The sequence below is a fragment of the Gymnoscopelus braueri genome, assembly GCF_963280865.1.
Source record: "Gymnoscopelus braueri genome assembly, chromosome: 1".
NCBI classification, from domain to species: Eukaryota; Metazoa; Chordata; class Actinopteri; order Myctophiformes; family Myctophidae; genus Gymnoscopelus; species Gymnoscopelus braueri.
The window spans coordinates 31,811,708-31,828,268 of NC_137603.1; the positions used below are offsets into that span (position 1 = coordinate 31,811,708).

Sequence of the window (16,561 nt, forward strand, 5' to 3'; positions counted from 1 at the left end):
GGCTCCTAATTGACTTCTTTTGACAGATAGATCATGCCTCGGTATTGCCGGTATGCCTCATTTTCTGTTCCGCGTTATTGTTGTTATGTAAGGCTAAATGAAGTATTTACAAGAAGGAATTTATTAGGATTAATACCAGACCTAATTGACACTTTCCACTGTTAAAAGCTTCTTTTTTTTTTCTCCTCTGCATTTTGCGATTGCTTGGCGAAGATCTCATACATGTCTGCGTTTGAGAATGCCGGCACCCGTGGCGTGGAATAATCGATTATTTATTCGTATCACCCAGTGATTGTTATTTGACCATGAAAGAATATGGGTTGTGCACATCCATAGCCTGTAATAGTGTTGATGTCGGGGCTGAAAACCTTGTATGTCCTAAAGTGTTACTTGTTCAGGAAATGGAAAAGAAAGAACCGGTGTTCCAATGGATCCAATGTAGTTATTATTTAGTCATAAGTTATATTTTTTAATGTGTTCAATATTTATAAAACCCACATACACTTAACCATTTTCACTTATTTAAAAAAAAACAATTAACCCATTAAGGCCTGAGGTTCCGATTCTACAAAATGTCTTCTAAATCCCAACAGTTTCTAAAAAACGTATGTTGCTATATGTCAGTGGTTCTCAAACTTTTTCATAATTGTCAAGGACCCCCAAAATTATACGTATTTGGCCGCCGACCCCCCATCTCAAAATATTGTGTTCCAGGGACCCCCCAGAAGCAAAGATTGGAGTTAAAAATGTTAGAATACATATATCCAAAGATTTTCCCAATTATTCAAAAATAGCAGATCTACAAGCTCGTAGCGCGGCACTCGGTGCCGCGCTATGAGCTTGTATATCTGCTATTTTTGAATAGCCAAAGTGTAAAAGAATGCTGTTTAGCTCAAATAAAAAAAATGACACAGATGCGTTCCCGGTCTTAATGGGTTAAATAGCAAAAATAGCTGATCTACAATCTCACAGTGCGTCGCGATGTGATGCATTGTGAGCATGTACTGTAGATCAGCTATTTTAGCTACTTTCAGTGTCACCAGCAACAACAACAAAACATAAAAAAAAAAGTTAAAATATGGAGATACGCGGTTTCAGCCCGAAAGCGACAATATAATGCATTCTAAAGACAGTGTTTACCCAGTGCATTCTCAGTATAGCCTTGGGGGAGAGAATGAGGCACACCATTTGAAACCTGCTTTGCACACATGCAGGCACACGTTTTTCAACATAAAAAAGGGAAACCACGTGACCAGAGGTCAGCACGAACATAGACATCGTTGCTGTCGGGCAGAAGCCTCTTATCTCTGTATTCAAAATCAAATTAAATGAAAGTAAATTAACGCCCTACTTGATCATACTACAGCGTCACACAAAAGCATCAAGAGTAGCAGGTAGGGGGCGCCCGCTGGCCTAGTGGTCCAGGCGCATACCACATTATGCTAGTAATCCAGCTTGGCAGCGTGTCGCGAGTTCGACTCCCGGGTCCCAATGACCTTTGCTGTGTGTGCCCCCCCCCCCCCCCCCCATATCTCTCCCCGTTTCCTGTCAGCCCACTATCCTATCGATAAAGGCAGAAAAAAAAATAAAAAAAAATAAATAGCAGATCGGCAAGCTCGAAACGCGGCGCTTGTCGATCTGCTACTTTTGATGCTTTTCAATTCAAATCCTGAACTGTTTTGGACATAATGAGGTTTCCTCCCAACAGAGATGACAGGACAAGTGTTGGAAGAAGTACACTTCTCCCATTTTCAACCATATCTTTGTATAATTTGTCCACAACAATACTCATTATAATATGGCACCATTTCTGTCTACTCACTCTGTGTCTCAGAGGAGGGCTGTGTGGACCGTTCAAGAAACCTGCCTACCAGTGACATCATTGGTAGGGCGGGTTTGATCATTTCAAACAAGATTTTAAACTTATTTTTTTTGTTTTATTAATGCCAGGACAATGGCTTCTATTTCAGCATGCTAACTTTCCAGGAAGAGAATTAAGGCTGTAGTTTATATTAGCTTGGAATCCCCCATGATTTCTGAACTGTCCACAGACCACCAATCAGACACAGAGTGAGTAGGTGGAAATTGTGCCATGAGCATTAGTGAGGACCACTTACAGTACTGTATACAAAGATGCAGTTGAAAAATGGGTGAAATGGTCCTTAAATGTATGCTTAGTATTAATAGGCTAATCAAAATCTGCAAATTAACTTTTTTTTTCAAATAATTGTAGCTGAGTAAAAATAATATTTTCCTCTGAGATGTAATAGAGTGTAAGTACTGAAAATTCTATTTGAGAACTTGAGTGAATGTACTTTGTTAATTTCTACCACTGGACATGTTGGGATAGACATCCATTCATACTGATATTAACTTTGCACAGTATGTTTGTATAATAATATTACACATGAGTTCGTTGGGTTTACTGTATTGTGTGTGTGTGTGTGTGTGTGTGTGTGTGTGTGTGTGTGTGTGTGTGTGTGTGTGTGTGTGTGTGTGTGTGTGTGTGTGTGTGTGTGTGTGTGTGTGTGTGTGTGTGTGTGTGTGTGTGTGTGTGTGTGTGTGTGTGCAGCCGCTGACCGGCAGTATGAGGTGAGACTGTGGGCGTTCAACAAGCTAACAGAAGGGGCCGCCGCCGTGTGGAAAGGCAGGACCGAAAAAAATGGCAGACGTAAGTTGTCTCTACACGCGTGCGTGTTTGTGAGTGTGCATTCGTGCGTGCATGTTTCTGGGCAAACACAGTTCAGCATCTGCATCAACAGGAAGCCAGGCAGCGACAAGGTTTTTTTTAAATATTTGACACAGACAAGAAGTGATAGTACACATCCTAAACAAAGCAAGGTTATTATAGCTTTGGCATTTTTGCATTTGTTTTAATTTTTATTGCATTTTGACTTTTAGTTTTTTCAGTTTAGTTTTGATTTAGCTTTTAACACATTCCATGCCAGAGTTTAATCTCATAATGTACTCACCAGTGCCAGCGTTTTATTGTTGTTTTTTAGTTTTTTTCATGTCGCCACAGACCTCGCTAAATAAGTTAAAAGTGCGCGTTCATTTGGTTCTAAACACACAGCGGATCCGTGAGAAACGGACAGCGAAAACAGTTTCCAAATCCGTGCCGCCATCTTGAAGCTACAGCCGATGAACGGTAAACAGTGATCAGCGAGGAGAAAAACAACAACCAGAGAAAATCGAGTTTTAAACAGGATCCCAGACAGGAAGCGGATACGATCGAAAAAAACGGAACCCGAATAATTCCGTTTCCGACCGGACACCGGAAACGGAAATGGATCAAAAAAATTCGGAAAGTGCACCTGGGGCACTTAACATGGGAATCGGCGGTTCGCGTAGATCTACGCGACTGGCACGCTGCGGCTTTAAATAGGTTCGCGTAGATCTACGCGACTGGCATGCAATGTGTTAAAGTGGGTTGCTAGTTTAGATTATATATTTTTTTTTCTTTCGAAAGGCTTAGTTTTAGTTTAGTTTGTATTAGTTTTAGTGTTAGTTTCAGTGATATGGGGTAGGAGGGGGTGAGATTCAAAATGGTCAGAAAAATTGCAAAGAAATAGCAGATCTACAAGCTCACAACGCATTGCATCATAATAAAAAAAAAAAGGATTCACGATTTTTCAAAAATAGCAGATCTACAAGCTCGTAGCGCGGCACTCGGTGCCGCGCTACGAGCTTGTATATCTGCTATTTTTGAATAGCCCAAAGAAATCTAAAAATGACAGGGATGCGTTCCCCGGTCATTGTGGATTTAACCATCCCACAAAACAAATAAAAACAACAGAAAATGGGGTAAAAGCATGTGTTGTCTTTTTTTTCTCCCCATCAAAGCGGTGCCGGTGTCAGTGAGCCCCCCTCCCCTGCCCCCCAGCGGGGTGAAGGCCACGGCCAACAGTTCCACGTCCATCTGGCTGCGCTGGGAGAAGCCGCGCTTCAGCAACGTGCGCGTCATGGACTACAAGGTGCGCTGCAGCCCCACCGGCATCACCAACGCCTCGCTGGTGACCTACCACACCAGGTCAGCACCGCTCTCTGCTTCAGTGGTTCTCAACCTTTTCAGGCCACGGACCCCCAAAATAATCATATTTGACCTGGGGACCCCCCATTTTGTTTAACTCTGTTCCACAGAAAAATATTGTGAAAAAACTGCAGATCTACAAGCTCACAACGCCTCGCGCTGCGAGGCGTTGTGAGCTTGTAGATCGGCTATTTTCAAAATGTTTGCCTCTTTCTTATATTATTTGACAATTTGGGCAATGTTTTATAGAATAGTTTGTTGATTACTTTTGTTGCAGTAATGGTCTATTTCTTTTCTTTTGTTTTTTGTTTTTGTTTTAATGTTTTAAAAAGGTCTTAAAATTCCTTAAATTGTCACTTCACTATCATCTGGGGCCCCCCAAAATCATGTGGGGACCCCCCTGGGGGTCCCGAAGCCACAGGTTACTTGACCGTAATATGTTTATTTCAGAGGGACAATATATCGGTTGCTGTCAGGCAGAAACCTCTTATCTCCCAGTTTTTAAAGGTTCTATGACATTCATTTTCACTTTTTTTTCCTAATGTTTTTTTCGGGGTTTTATGACCTCAATTACACCCCAAAAAATCGGAACTTTGACCATTCAGTGGATTTTCTGTGGTCTGGGGTTTTCTGAATAATTAGGCTGAAAAGTAATCTGAGCTTGGCCCTTCGGCAGTGAGGTCACAGCCGATTAATCCCGCCCACTCTCCTCCTCGCCCCTCCCCTCCCCTATCCTTTCCTTTGGGGGGGGGGGGGGGGGGGGGGGGCGGAGGCGATGATTGACAGGCAAAATCCCTCAACAGCGACACCCGCAGGCAAAGATTTATTTTTTCATTGCAGTTGAAAAGGCTTTAGAAATGTGAGAGAAAAACACCTGCCATGGATCAATGGAGTGGAATTTTTTGTTAAAACTTTCTATACACGTTTGAAGGACCATGACAAAGACTTTTAATGTGTGGTAAAACTGAACGTCATGAAACCTTTAAAAACCTTTTGTGTTTTTTCGTAAATTAACGCCCTACTTGATCATACCACAGCGTCACACAAAAGCCAAAGGACATGAGGTTTCCACTCGACAGAGACGATATCGTGTATGCTCTCGGGTGGAAACCTTGTATGTCCAATACTGCCCCTTTTACATTATTATTATTTTAAAAACATAGAAAATAGCTGCTATCCATCTATGAATGAACAATGAACATTCAAATACAGCACAGTGCAGTTAAGAAAGCGGAATCAATATTTATTGACCTTTATTTATTCAGGGAAGACCATTGAGAGCAAGCTCTCTTTTTCAAGGATGCCCTGAGTAGGCTACAACATGATCACAACATATACAACAAACAATACAATATTAATAAAGTGCAATATAATGAACAATATTAAAAATACATTATAATGCCGATACATAAGGGCTACACAAAGCAGGTATAGCCCATATGTAATGCATCCTCAAGTAGTACCCTAAATGTCTCTATAGAGACCAATTTATCCAGTTTCAGAGAGTCCTGGAGTTTGTTCCATATGTCTGGGGCATAAAAGATGAAAGCAGTCTTTCCATGTTCACTGTTCAAAAATAAATAAATACAATGGAGCTTGCCACACAGGGCCTTATATATAAATAAATAAAACACAATGTTGCTCTCTACGAATTGGCGAGAGAAGGCCAGCCCAGTTTTTCATATAAAATACACTGATGTGTGTGAAAGCCATCGGCGGTAATGAAATGTAAAGCACTGTGGTAGACTGCTTCGAGAGGCTTCAATATGGAAAGGCAATATACAACGAGTATACAGTACAAGTATTTCAATATTCGATAAAACACAGAACATAAGAAAATACAAGGTAGAAAACAAACCCCAAAAAAGGACAAAACAAGTGTGTATTAGGATTAGGAAAACATCTGTGTGGAAAGTAACCAAGTAGATTTACTCAACTACTGTATTTCTGTGTTACGAGGCAGCTATTTTGACAGTACAGCTGCTCTGTGTTGGCTCGTTTTGTTATCCTGGTAGCACTTTGACTGATGTCTTGCCAACAAGACACTGGTGCAGAGCCAGGCATGGTAGAAGAAGTGCTCAGAGTATTCTTTTATCCTATATTAAAATTGGCTTCTGAGAGGGCGGCCAGTGGACCACGGCCATGTCTCTCTGACTTAGATAACCCTAAACACACACGATACGTCCATATATAGGCAGGACCACGGCCACGTCGCTCTGACTCAGACTTAACCATACACAAACCCGATACGTCAATATATAGGCATGTCACTATGGCTCAGACATAACCATAAACAAACCCTTATAGGCATTTATGGAGATCGGGTTATCCAGAGCCACAGATCCGCCCGTTATGCCCATATTATGGTCATGTGCATATATGGGACCAGTGTTCATTTTGTCGACTAAAACTATGACGAGAAATGTTCGTCGACTACCTTTTTTCACTGACGAAAACTACATAAAAACTAAATAAAAACTAAGCTATGATGACTAAAACTATGACTAAATATACTGACAATTTAGTCAACAAATAAAAACTAGACACCAATGTTAGGGAGGGACTGGTGGAGAAGAGATCCAGTAGAACTAAGACAAGTCATTTTATGCTTGGTTGTGTGCTGGTGTCACGCTCCGAAAATAGCAGATCTACAAGCTCACAACGCGTCGCAGAGCGACGCGTTGTGAGCTTGAAAATCGGCTATTTTCGGGACGCAGCTAAGTATAAATCAGGCATTATGACGCCCATCAAGGCCCGCCAAGACTTTGACAAAAACTAAATCAAGATTTACTGTCAAAATCAACACTGTATGGGACCGACCGACTTCAAACTCGGCGCGTGCGTTGGCAAGGACTCGAGGGAGTGCGGTGCAGCTATTTTGACAGTACAGCTGCTCTCTGTTGGCTTGTCTTACTTTGACTGATGTCCTGCCAATAAGACAGTGTTGCAGACATCTTATAGAAGTTAGTAGTAGCCTCGCCTAGCCAGACTTTCAGAGATCTCTGCCTACTGATTCAAGTCAAGTCAACTTTTATGACAAAAACACGTGCCAAAGGGCTGTACATGAAAACAAAACAATGTTAAATAATAAGTAACAAGAATTAAATCTCTGTCTGTTGGAAACTTCAGACCGGCATTGTTTGATCGTAGGGGTCTAGCTGTAGTGTAAGGAGTGACTAGGGATGATAGGTAGAATGGTGCAAGGTTGTGTAATAAAGAAGAATTTGTAAATCAGATCTGGTGTGCATAGGGAGCTAGTGTAGAGAGATGAGCACAGGGGTAATCACATTTTCTTGTCCATGCAGGTACAGGCATTTAGCAGGCATTTAGCAGACGCTCTTAATCCAGAGTGATTTACAGTTAGCAAGGTACAACACAAGGTAATACATCAAATGCATAGAAATAGTAATCTAGGATCATAGGTCTAATAGTACAATATCCACACAAAAGAAATCAATAATCTGTATGTTGAATGTTATACAAACATGACGTTATACAATAATGCTTAAAGTATAATATAAAAACTCTGAGGGCTTGTTTCCATTGTGGTCCTGTGCATTCAATGTATCGATTTAAATTGTAATAATTTAAATTGTTGCCATTTAAATTGTTACAATTTAAATTGTTACCACCCAAAAGAGATTATTAGTATTTTTTTTTTTAAAGACAGGAGGAGACAGGTGGAGATATCTCATCTTATTATCAAAGACTATTGCTGTAGTAACTTTTGCAAGCAAGAGTAGTAGTCATAGTATTATTAGCTTCAGTCAATCAACCTCTTTCCCAACCCTAACACATCTTCAAGTCAAAACCACTTAAACCCCATTTATGGTTGAGAGGAGTCCCTCATGGCTCTTTACTATTGTCTTCATCGCTATTTTCAGCGAAAGCTTTCCCCACCATACGGACGTTGGTATTTAAGTGGTTAAGTAAACAAAAGCTATACTGATGCAAGAGGTGCTGGGTAATTGCTAATTGTTTAGATAATAATGTTAAATTTGAGTCTTCGGTCGGTTAGTAAGATTTAAAAGTCATACCTATGGGGCCTACACAGACGCATGGGTATTTGTTGTTGTTGTTGTTCATTTGAGAGGACATAGTAGTGGTTCTCAAACTTTTTCATGTCAAGGACCCCCAAATTGATATGTATTTGGCCGCGGGACCGCCATCTGGAAAGGTTTTGTTCTAGGGACCCCCAGAAGAGAAGATTTGTGTTAGATACATTCAAAACTATGTTTTTTCGTTATTCGATATTTCTTCGATATTAAAAAATAAAAATTAAAATAAAATAGCAGATGTATAAGCTTGCAGGGAGCTTGTACATCTGCTATTTTTGAATAGCCAACATATAAAAGGATAAAGTGGTTAAAAAAAAAAGATTGTGAAGCTATATGAACTAATTTTGCTGGGGACCCCCTAGAACCCCCACCATGGACCCCGGGGGGGTCCCCGGACCCCACTTTGAGAACCAATGGTGTGGTGAGACAGGAAGCAGGCAGACAGACAGTAGAGATGGGGAAGAGGCATATGGAAGACATGACCGCGGCCTAGAATTGAAGTTCTGTCCTTGTGTCTCACAAGGAGCGTGCGCGCTCAGTGCACTAACTGCTCGTGACACCATGCACCCTCACATGGGTCACGTTTAATGATGATTAAAGAGGCGAGGCCCACCCACACACAGCTGTGCTGGGTTGTGTCGACCTTTGTGGTTGTGTTGCAAACAGGATTTCACGATTAAAATTCAATAATAGCAAAAGTAGCTAGGGGTGTGGGAAAAAATCGATTCGAATTCTACTGTTTGACGATTCAGAATCGATTTACGGTTGTGCGTTTACATTATTATCCATTGATAAAACCTTTACAATTATAAAAGCTACGTAAATGTACTCTGCTCCTATGCCAGCAGACTGGAATACTGTAGATCCTGAAATCCTATGTTTTGAATCGAGAATCGTTTTTGAATCGAGATTCGTTTTGAATCAAGAATTGTTTTGAATCGGAAAAAATACGTTTTTGAATCAAGAATCGTTTGTTTTCCTTCAATATAATGCTGTTTGCCTCGTTCATGTGTTCCTTTGTGCTGCAGCTCTGCCCAGGAGATCCTGTTGGGGGCGCTGAAGCCCTTCACCCGCTACGAGCTGGCGGTGCAGTCCAACGGGCTGGACGTGTCGGGACCGTTCAGCGTCACCGTGGAGGAGTCCACTCAGCCAGACAGTGAGTCTACAATACATAACTTTATTCACCTTATTTAAAAAAATACAAGATACAATTAAAAGTAAAAAGAATCAAGCATTTTTCAAAGAATTTCAGAAAGTAAATTCTTTGGGGGATTTTGATTGAATTAAAAAAGGACTTAGTGAATAGTGAAAACAGACAGGTTAGGGTCAAAAAGTATTGCCAAAAATAGGCTTCTATAAGCTGTGCGCTTGTACACAGACTATTTCGGTGCATGCCCCACAAGTATATAGTAATATAAGTGCACACACACACACACACACACACACACACACACACACACACACACACACACACACACACACACACACACACACACACACACACACACACACACACACACACACACACACACACACACACAAGCCGTTACAGAGAGCATGGCGGGGGTAGACCAGGGGCAGGTGGAGGGGAGATAATAGTGTGTAATTTGGCAGACAGATGGAGAGATGGTGGCTGTGACACCACACACACACACACACACACACACACACACACACACACACACACACACACACACACACACACACACACACACACACACACACACACACACACACACACACACACACACACACACACACACACACACTCTCCCTCTCTCTCTCACACTCTGTCAGTCAGGTCAGCCAAGCGGAGCAGCAAGGACAGTACCTATCATGAGAGAGGGGTCTCTGTTAATGACCAGCCAACACCCCCAATACCCCCCCCCCCCCACCACAGCGTCACCTGAGCCCCATGGTGGAAAGTAACTAAGTACATTGACTCAAGTACTGTACTTCAGTACAATTCTGATGTACTTTTACTTTATTCGAGTATGTCCATTTTTCGATACTCGGAAGAAGGAAAAAAATCACCCACTTATTCACACCTGTTAACCTTTGATGTGCCAATAAAGATGACTCTGATCTGATTCTGATTCATACGTCTGCTCCACTACAATTTGACAGCTTTAGTTACTAGTTTCTTTGCATGTTTAGATTATTATTACAAAAACATACGTTAACCACTTAAGCCCTATTTTATACTTTTTACTTACTAGCTATTCGAAAATAGCCGATCCATGACTCGTTGTACTGTAAGCTTGTAGATCTGCTTTTTTTAAACAAGTGTGACACATTTAGAGAGATTTGAGCACTTGTACTTTGTATATTTTATATATTTCCATGCCAATTCCTTTGCACATACTTTCACTCGAGTACAATTTTGATGGCAATATTTTAATTTTTGTTTTTTTTTCCCGTAAAGTAACGCCCTACATACTACAGTGTCACACATAGGCTTCAAAAGTAGCTGTTGAGCTTGTAGATCTGCTATTTCTGTATTAAAAAAATATATACGAGTATTTGAAGTGGTCAAACTAGCACTATGTTCAGAGGCATTTTCCATAAAACCCTAATGGTCTCGGATATTTCATAAAAGCAAAGGTTAAAGCCTCAGTCTGTGTTTTCTTCACCTGGTTGGCAGTAAGTAGTATGAATCTGATGTTTTAGTATTGTTCCTGCTACTAAAACATCATCATTTTACTTAATAGTGTTAATTGTTTAGGAAACAGTGCTAGTGTGGGAGTCTCCTTTCTCACTGTTTCACAACAATTAGGACTTGGCCGTACACATTTTTTCAGCCGTGAGATTTTATTTTTGTTTTAATCCATGCAGGTATTTTACTAGAGTATTTTCACATTGTTACTTGTAACATATACACATTGTAACTTGCGACCAAGTTAAAACAATCTGAGTACTTCTTCCACCCCCAGCCCCTACCAGGCATCATATGTGATACGACGCATTGTGAGCTTGTGGATCTGCTCTTTTCAAAGGATACATTTGAAAACTTGTGAAATGGGACCTTCTGCATAATGAGTAGGCTACTCTCTACTTTTGGTACTTTAAGTACATTTTGATACCAATACTTTTGTACTTTTACTTTTTGAGTACTTTTACCACCACTGCCCCCCCGCCCCTAGTATCCGCCCTCCCCATCTCCAGTCCCCAGGTGGCAGGGACCTGCAGGCCCCAGATGGGTTCCCAGCTGTTGTACCTCATTTGTGGGCTAATTACTGGCCTCCCTCCCCTTAGCCCCCCCCCCCCCCCCCTCCCCTCCTCACCTGCTCCTCCCCTGTCTTTTCCTTCCCACAGGAAAGAAGGTGCTCCAAATGTCCCCACAACTATAGTAGAATTAGAGAACATTGTGAGGGACCATCAAGAGAAATGGCGGTTTTATGGTTTAGAAATATTGTATTTGTGGAGTCAGGCTTACACAATTTGGAAAAGATTCAGGTTGGGAGTTAGAGGAGTAGGCATTTAGAGCAGGGGTCTTCAATGTTTTTCAGGCCAAGAACCCCTTGAGATGAAGCAGGGACCCCCCACTACGTATTGGATTCATGTTAAATGTGTGACATTAACGACTTAAACCCTCAATTTGGCTAAACCTCTTCGCCGAACATAGCTGATCTACAAGCTCACAACGCGTCTGTGACGCGTTGTGAGCTTGTAGATTTGGCGGACCCCTTGCAGTATCTCTGAGGACCCCCTAGGGGTCCCGGACCCCCTGTTGAAGACCCTTGATTTAGGGGTTAGATTTAGTGGTTAGGGTTGGAGTTATACACCTGGTTTATATACCTAGTTGCGTGCCTGTGTCAAGCTCACATAAGCTAAAAAGTGGCAAAAATCCAAAAATCCTTAAATGTTCTCACAAGTACTGTAATACAACGCGTGTGCGCGTGTGCGCGTGTGCGTGTGTGTGTGTGTGTGTGTGTGTGTGTGCGTGTGCGCGCGTGTGTTTGCACGTGCGTCAAAGCCTCAGAACGGTGTCTTTTCCTTCCCATTGATAAAATTCACGTTCTGAAATGTTGATGTTTTCACAAGTATACCTTAGTAATACAAGCGTGTGTGTGTGTGCGTGTCCATGAGCCCTGTCAGCTGTCCTCAGAAAGGTGTCATTTCCCTCTCCCACACACACACAGGACCCTCCACGGCCCCAGAGGAGGTGCAGCTCAGTGCACTGGACTTCTCCTCTGTGCTGGTGAGCTGGCGCCCCCCCGCTGGAGCCCAACGGTATCATCGTGGGCTACAGGATCCTGTACAGCGGCAACATCAGCCAGCCAGAGCATCTGTGGACCAGCCTGACCCAGGATGGTGAGCGCTGGTTGTGATCTGCACTGTTATACAGTAGCTTTTTGACCACAGACAGACAGACAGACAGACAGACAGACTCACAATCCGTTGCGATGCGTGAGCTCGGATATTTTCAAATGGGTGAAATGTATATAGGGCTGCAGTGGTTGATGTATGTTTTGTAATAATAGTGTGTTGCTGTCGTGCAGAATGCTCTTATCTCCATATTTTAAGTTTTTGTGTTTTTTTATGTAAATTAACTCCCTACATACTACAGTGTCACACAAAAGCATCAAAAGTAGCAGTTGAGCTTGTAGATCTAATACTTTTGATGCTTTTGAATTTGAATCCTGAAAAGTAACTGTTATGGACATATGAGGTTTCCACCCGACAGAGACGATGTAACTGTAACCTTTATCCAACCAGTAAAATTATTGAGACATGAGTCTATTTTCTACCAGAATGAACTGGCCAAGAGGCAGATAAGTTACACAATTTCACACAAAAAGACAGACATATGACTACAGACAGACTACCGAAAATACTCATCTAGGTAAAATAAAAATACAAAATTACGAAAACAATAAAACAATAAAAGAGGCAATACATTTTTGTTAAGGGGCTAAAACAGGAACAGCGGTGATAAGGTCTTCTGCCGTAATCGTTTTGAAACTCCTCAGGGAAATCAAGGAAGCCAATTGAAAGATCAGCTATTTTTAAATAGCCGCTGTATATAGGGTTAAAGTGGTTAAAGTGATTTTGTTATGCTACATTAACCCTTTAGGACAGGGAAAGCATCTGTGTCATTTCAGATTTCTTTGGCTATTCAAAAATATTTTTGAAAAATCATGAACATTTGTGCAAATCTTTGAATGTATATATTTTTTTAAGTGAACATTTTTAACTAAAATCTTTGCTTCTGGGGGTCCCTGGAACAAAACATTTTTGAGATGGGGGTCCACGGCCGAGGTCCTTGACATGAACATTTTTTTTCAACATACTTTTTTTTTTAAACTGTTAGGATTTAGAAGACATTTGTAGAATCCCCAGAAGCAAAGATTTGAGTACAAATCGCTTTAAAAAAAAAAAGCAGATCTACAAGCTCATAGCACTCGGTGCCGCGCTATGAGCTTGAATATCTGTTATTTTTGAATAGCCAAAGACATCAAAAAATTACATGATACGTCATGATGATACGTGATACGTTCCCGGTTTGAATGGGTTAACACATTTTGTTAGGGACCCCCAGGAACCCCCTCAAGGAAGGACCCCTGGGGGTCCCCAAACCCCACATTGAGAGCCACTGCTCCAATGTGACGGTCTCTCCTTGTCTGTCATCTTTCACTTCACTTTGTGGGTTCTCTTCTTCGTCTCTCTCTCTCTCTCTCTCTCAATCTCATCTCTCTCTCCTCTCTCTCTCTCTCTCTCTCTCTCTCTCTCTCTCTCTCTCTCTCTCTCTCTCTCTCTCAGGGAGCGTGACCAGTGTGGAGGTCCAGGGGTTGTCCAGTGGCAGCCGCTACTTCTTCAAGATGGGCGCCTCCACGGAGGTGGGCCAGGGACCCTACTCCCCCGTCAAGGATGTCCACACCGCCCCTGACAGATACGGTGAGCATCTTACCTGTGGTTCAGGGCAGGAGGAGCACGGCCTTGGCTGATTCCAAATGCTGTCCGCTCACTCACAGGTTAACCTTGTCTGTCGTGGGTGGAAACCTCATAGAGACACACGGGAACTACAAATTTCACGACCACAATTGAGACAGTGCACCCACGCGAGGTCCGTTAGAACAATGTACTGCAGCTGTCAATGCGATCTCTATGAGAGATTACGTAAAATACAGTCATTTCACTGGTTGACTACTGAGGCTGTAGCGATTTTTTGGTGTTCTAATAAAGTGTCCCATTTGTTTGATTTGTCCTTTTTAATGTGACATACGCACATACCTGCCATCACAATAATACAACCCACAATATAGCCTACTATAATTATACTCCATCAGTGTGTCAAAAGTTCTAGCATCTGAAATCTAGAGTTTAAGTGGTCGCATGGTATATACGTCACGGACGCATCCCTTGAGGTTTTCAATACCCAGATACGTTTGTGTCTCTCATGTATAATTTTTATAGGCTATTTATTTTGGACAATTATCCAAACAGCATCTTGCAAGACTATTTGTATAAATACTAACCTGAAGAATTCACTAAGTAGTTGAAAATGTCGGGATTTGTTATGTTAGAACTTACATTCTGGCAAGTTAGTACAACAACGGTAAACCCACACATATAAACTTTTCATGTATAGTCGGAGCTCCGCGGTAGTTAGAAAATTAATATAAGCCTATGAGATGTTCAAAATATAGACATGAACAAAGTCAGTCAGGATTGGGATGATACTTTTCAGGATTCAAATTCAAAGAGTAGCAAAAATAGCAGATCGACAAGCTCATAAGTCAACAGATCTGCAATTTTGTATTATTTTGTGTGACACTGTAGCGTGATCAAGTAGGGCCTGGGCATTCATTTATGAAAAAACACAAAAAGTTAGAATATGGAGATAAGAGGTTTCACCAACTAAATGTACTTAGTTATTCTACAGTACTGGTGTGAACTGATGCTGGCTGTGAACTGCGTGGCCTGGCCTGGGAAGCAGCTTTTTTGGTTTATTTTGGTCGCATGGTGCCAGTGAGCGGTGTGAATGAGACGAGCCCCGGAGGCAAGCCTGGGTGGGCCGGTGGGCGAGGGAGAGCTCTCTCACCATCTGTTCCTCCTCCTCTAGTCTCACACACACACACAGCACACACACACACACACACACACACGCACACGCACACGCACACACGCACACACACACACACACACACACACACACACACTACACACACACACACACACACACACACACACACACACACACACACACACACACACCACACCCGCAGACACGTGCGCGCGCACAGCCAGACTGCCAAACATACTCTCTCACAACTGAATATCAATGAAGTCTGCAGCTTTGTACCTCCCTCCTGTTGAATGTTGGGGGGGGGACAGGTAATTAGGGGTGCAACTACCATTCACTCCAGTGGTGAAAAAAGTACTCAAATGTTTTACTTAAGTAAAAGTATCAATACTGCAATGTTGAAGTACTCTGTTACAAGTAAAAGTCTGTAATTAAAAATGTGCTTGAGTAAAACTACCAAAATAATTGGTATCAAAATGTACTTAACTCTTTCAGTGCCAAGAGTATTTTCATAAAGTACTCCCCAAACTGCCAGGAATTTGCGTTTTTAAAATTTTAAAATTTTGTAATTTTTTCATTCAAATAAATGATCTGATTGGGGTTTTAAACCCATAATACAGTTCTACCAGTAGAGAGCAACAAATCGACACATTGATGACCTCGCTGGCTCACTCACCCCCTCCCAAACAGGCTCACGTCATATCCGGTCCTAACCGGATGTTGACATTTTTGACAATCGTTGATCAGGCTAAATTACGATGCGATACACGACTACGATGACTGATCGTCACCCAGACCAAAGAGAGTAGACGTGGACCTCTCCGTTCGCTTTTTATACCGTTGTGAAAAACCGTGACTTTCCCTATTCTGGCCGAAAATCACCGGAGAAAAACAACGTGACCCGGAAATGAAATTTTTTTTTTTACATCCGGCTCCGGTGAGTCTGATGTAGTCAGGAAGCGAAAGTGATCATGAAAAATATACAGAATAGCGCGACCACAGTCAAAAGTAAAAACTTCGGGATTTCTCGTGCTGGCACCTGAGGGTACTCGGGAAAAACTCGGGGACTATGTCGGGGCGTGGCACTGAGAGAGTTAAAGTACCAAAAGTTAAAGTACTAAAATGTTTGAAAATAGCAGATCTACAAGCTCACAAACGCGTCGTGATACGATGCGTTGTGAGCTTGTAGATCTGCTATTTTCAAATAGCCTAGGTATAATATAGGGCTAAAGTGGTTCATGTATGTTTTATAATGTATCATAAAACATAATATAACATAATTTATATCTGCAAAGTAACTAGTAACTAAAGTTTTCAAAATAATTGTAGTGGAGTAAAAGTACAATATTTGTCTCTGAAATGTAATGGGGTAGAAGTAAAAGTACAGAAAATCTGAAATACTCTGGTAAAGTAAAAATACCTCAAAATTAAGTAAGTAAAAAAAAT

The 16,561-nt window shown here is 41.6% G+C and overlaps 1 protein-coding gene across 1 annotated transcript in view; it reads left to right on the forward strand.

The window, feature by feature from the left end:
- Positions 1-16,561, forward strand: part of igdcc4 (immunoglobulin superfamily, DCC subclass, member 4) — a gene marked incomplete at its 3' end in the record, with an annotated part of 159,834 nt that overhangs the window by 136,931 nt on the left and 6,342 nt on the right. Inside the window, 6 exon segments of the mRNA XM_080432814.1 lie at positions 2,573-2,671; positions 3,844-4,030; positions 9,117-9,244; positions 12,231-12,301; positions 12,303-12,402; positions 13,852-13,986. Of these exon segments, the coding sequence (XP_080288940.1) occupies positions 2,573-2,671; positions 3,844-4,030; positions 9,117-9,244; positions 12,231-12,301; positions 12,303-12,402; positions 13,852-13,986 (720 nt within the window).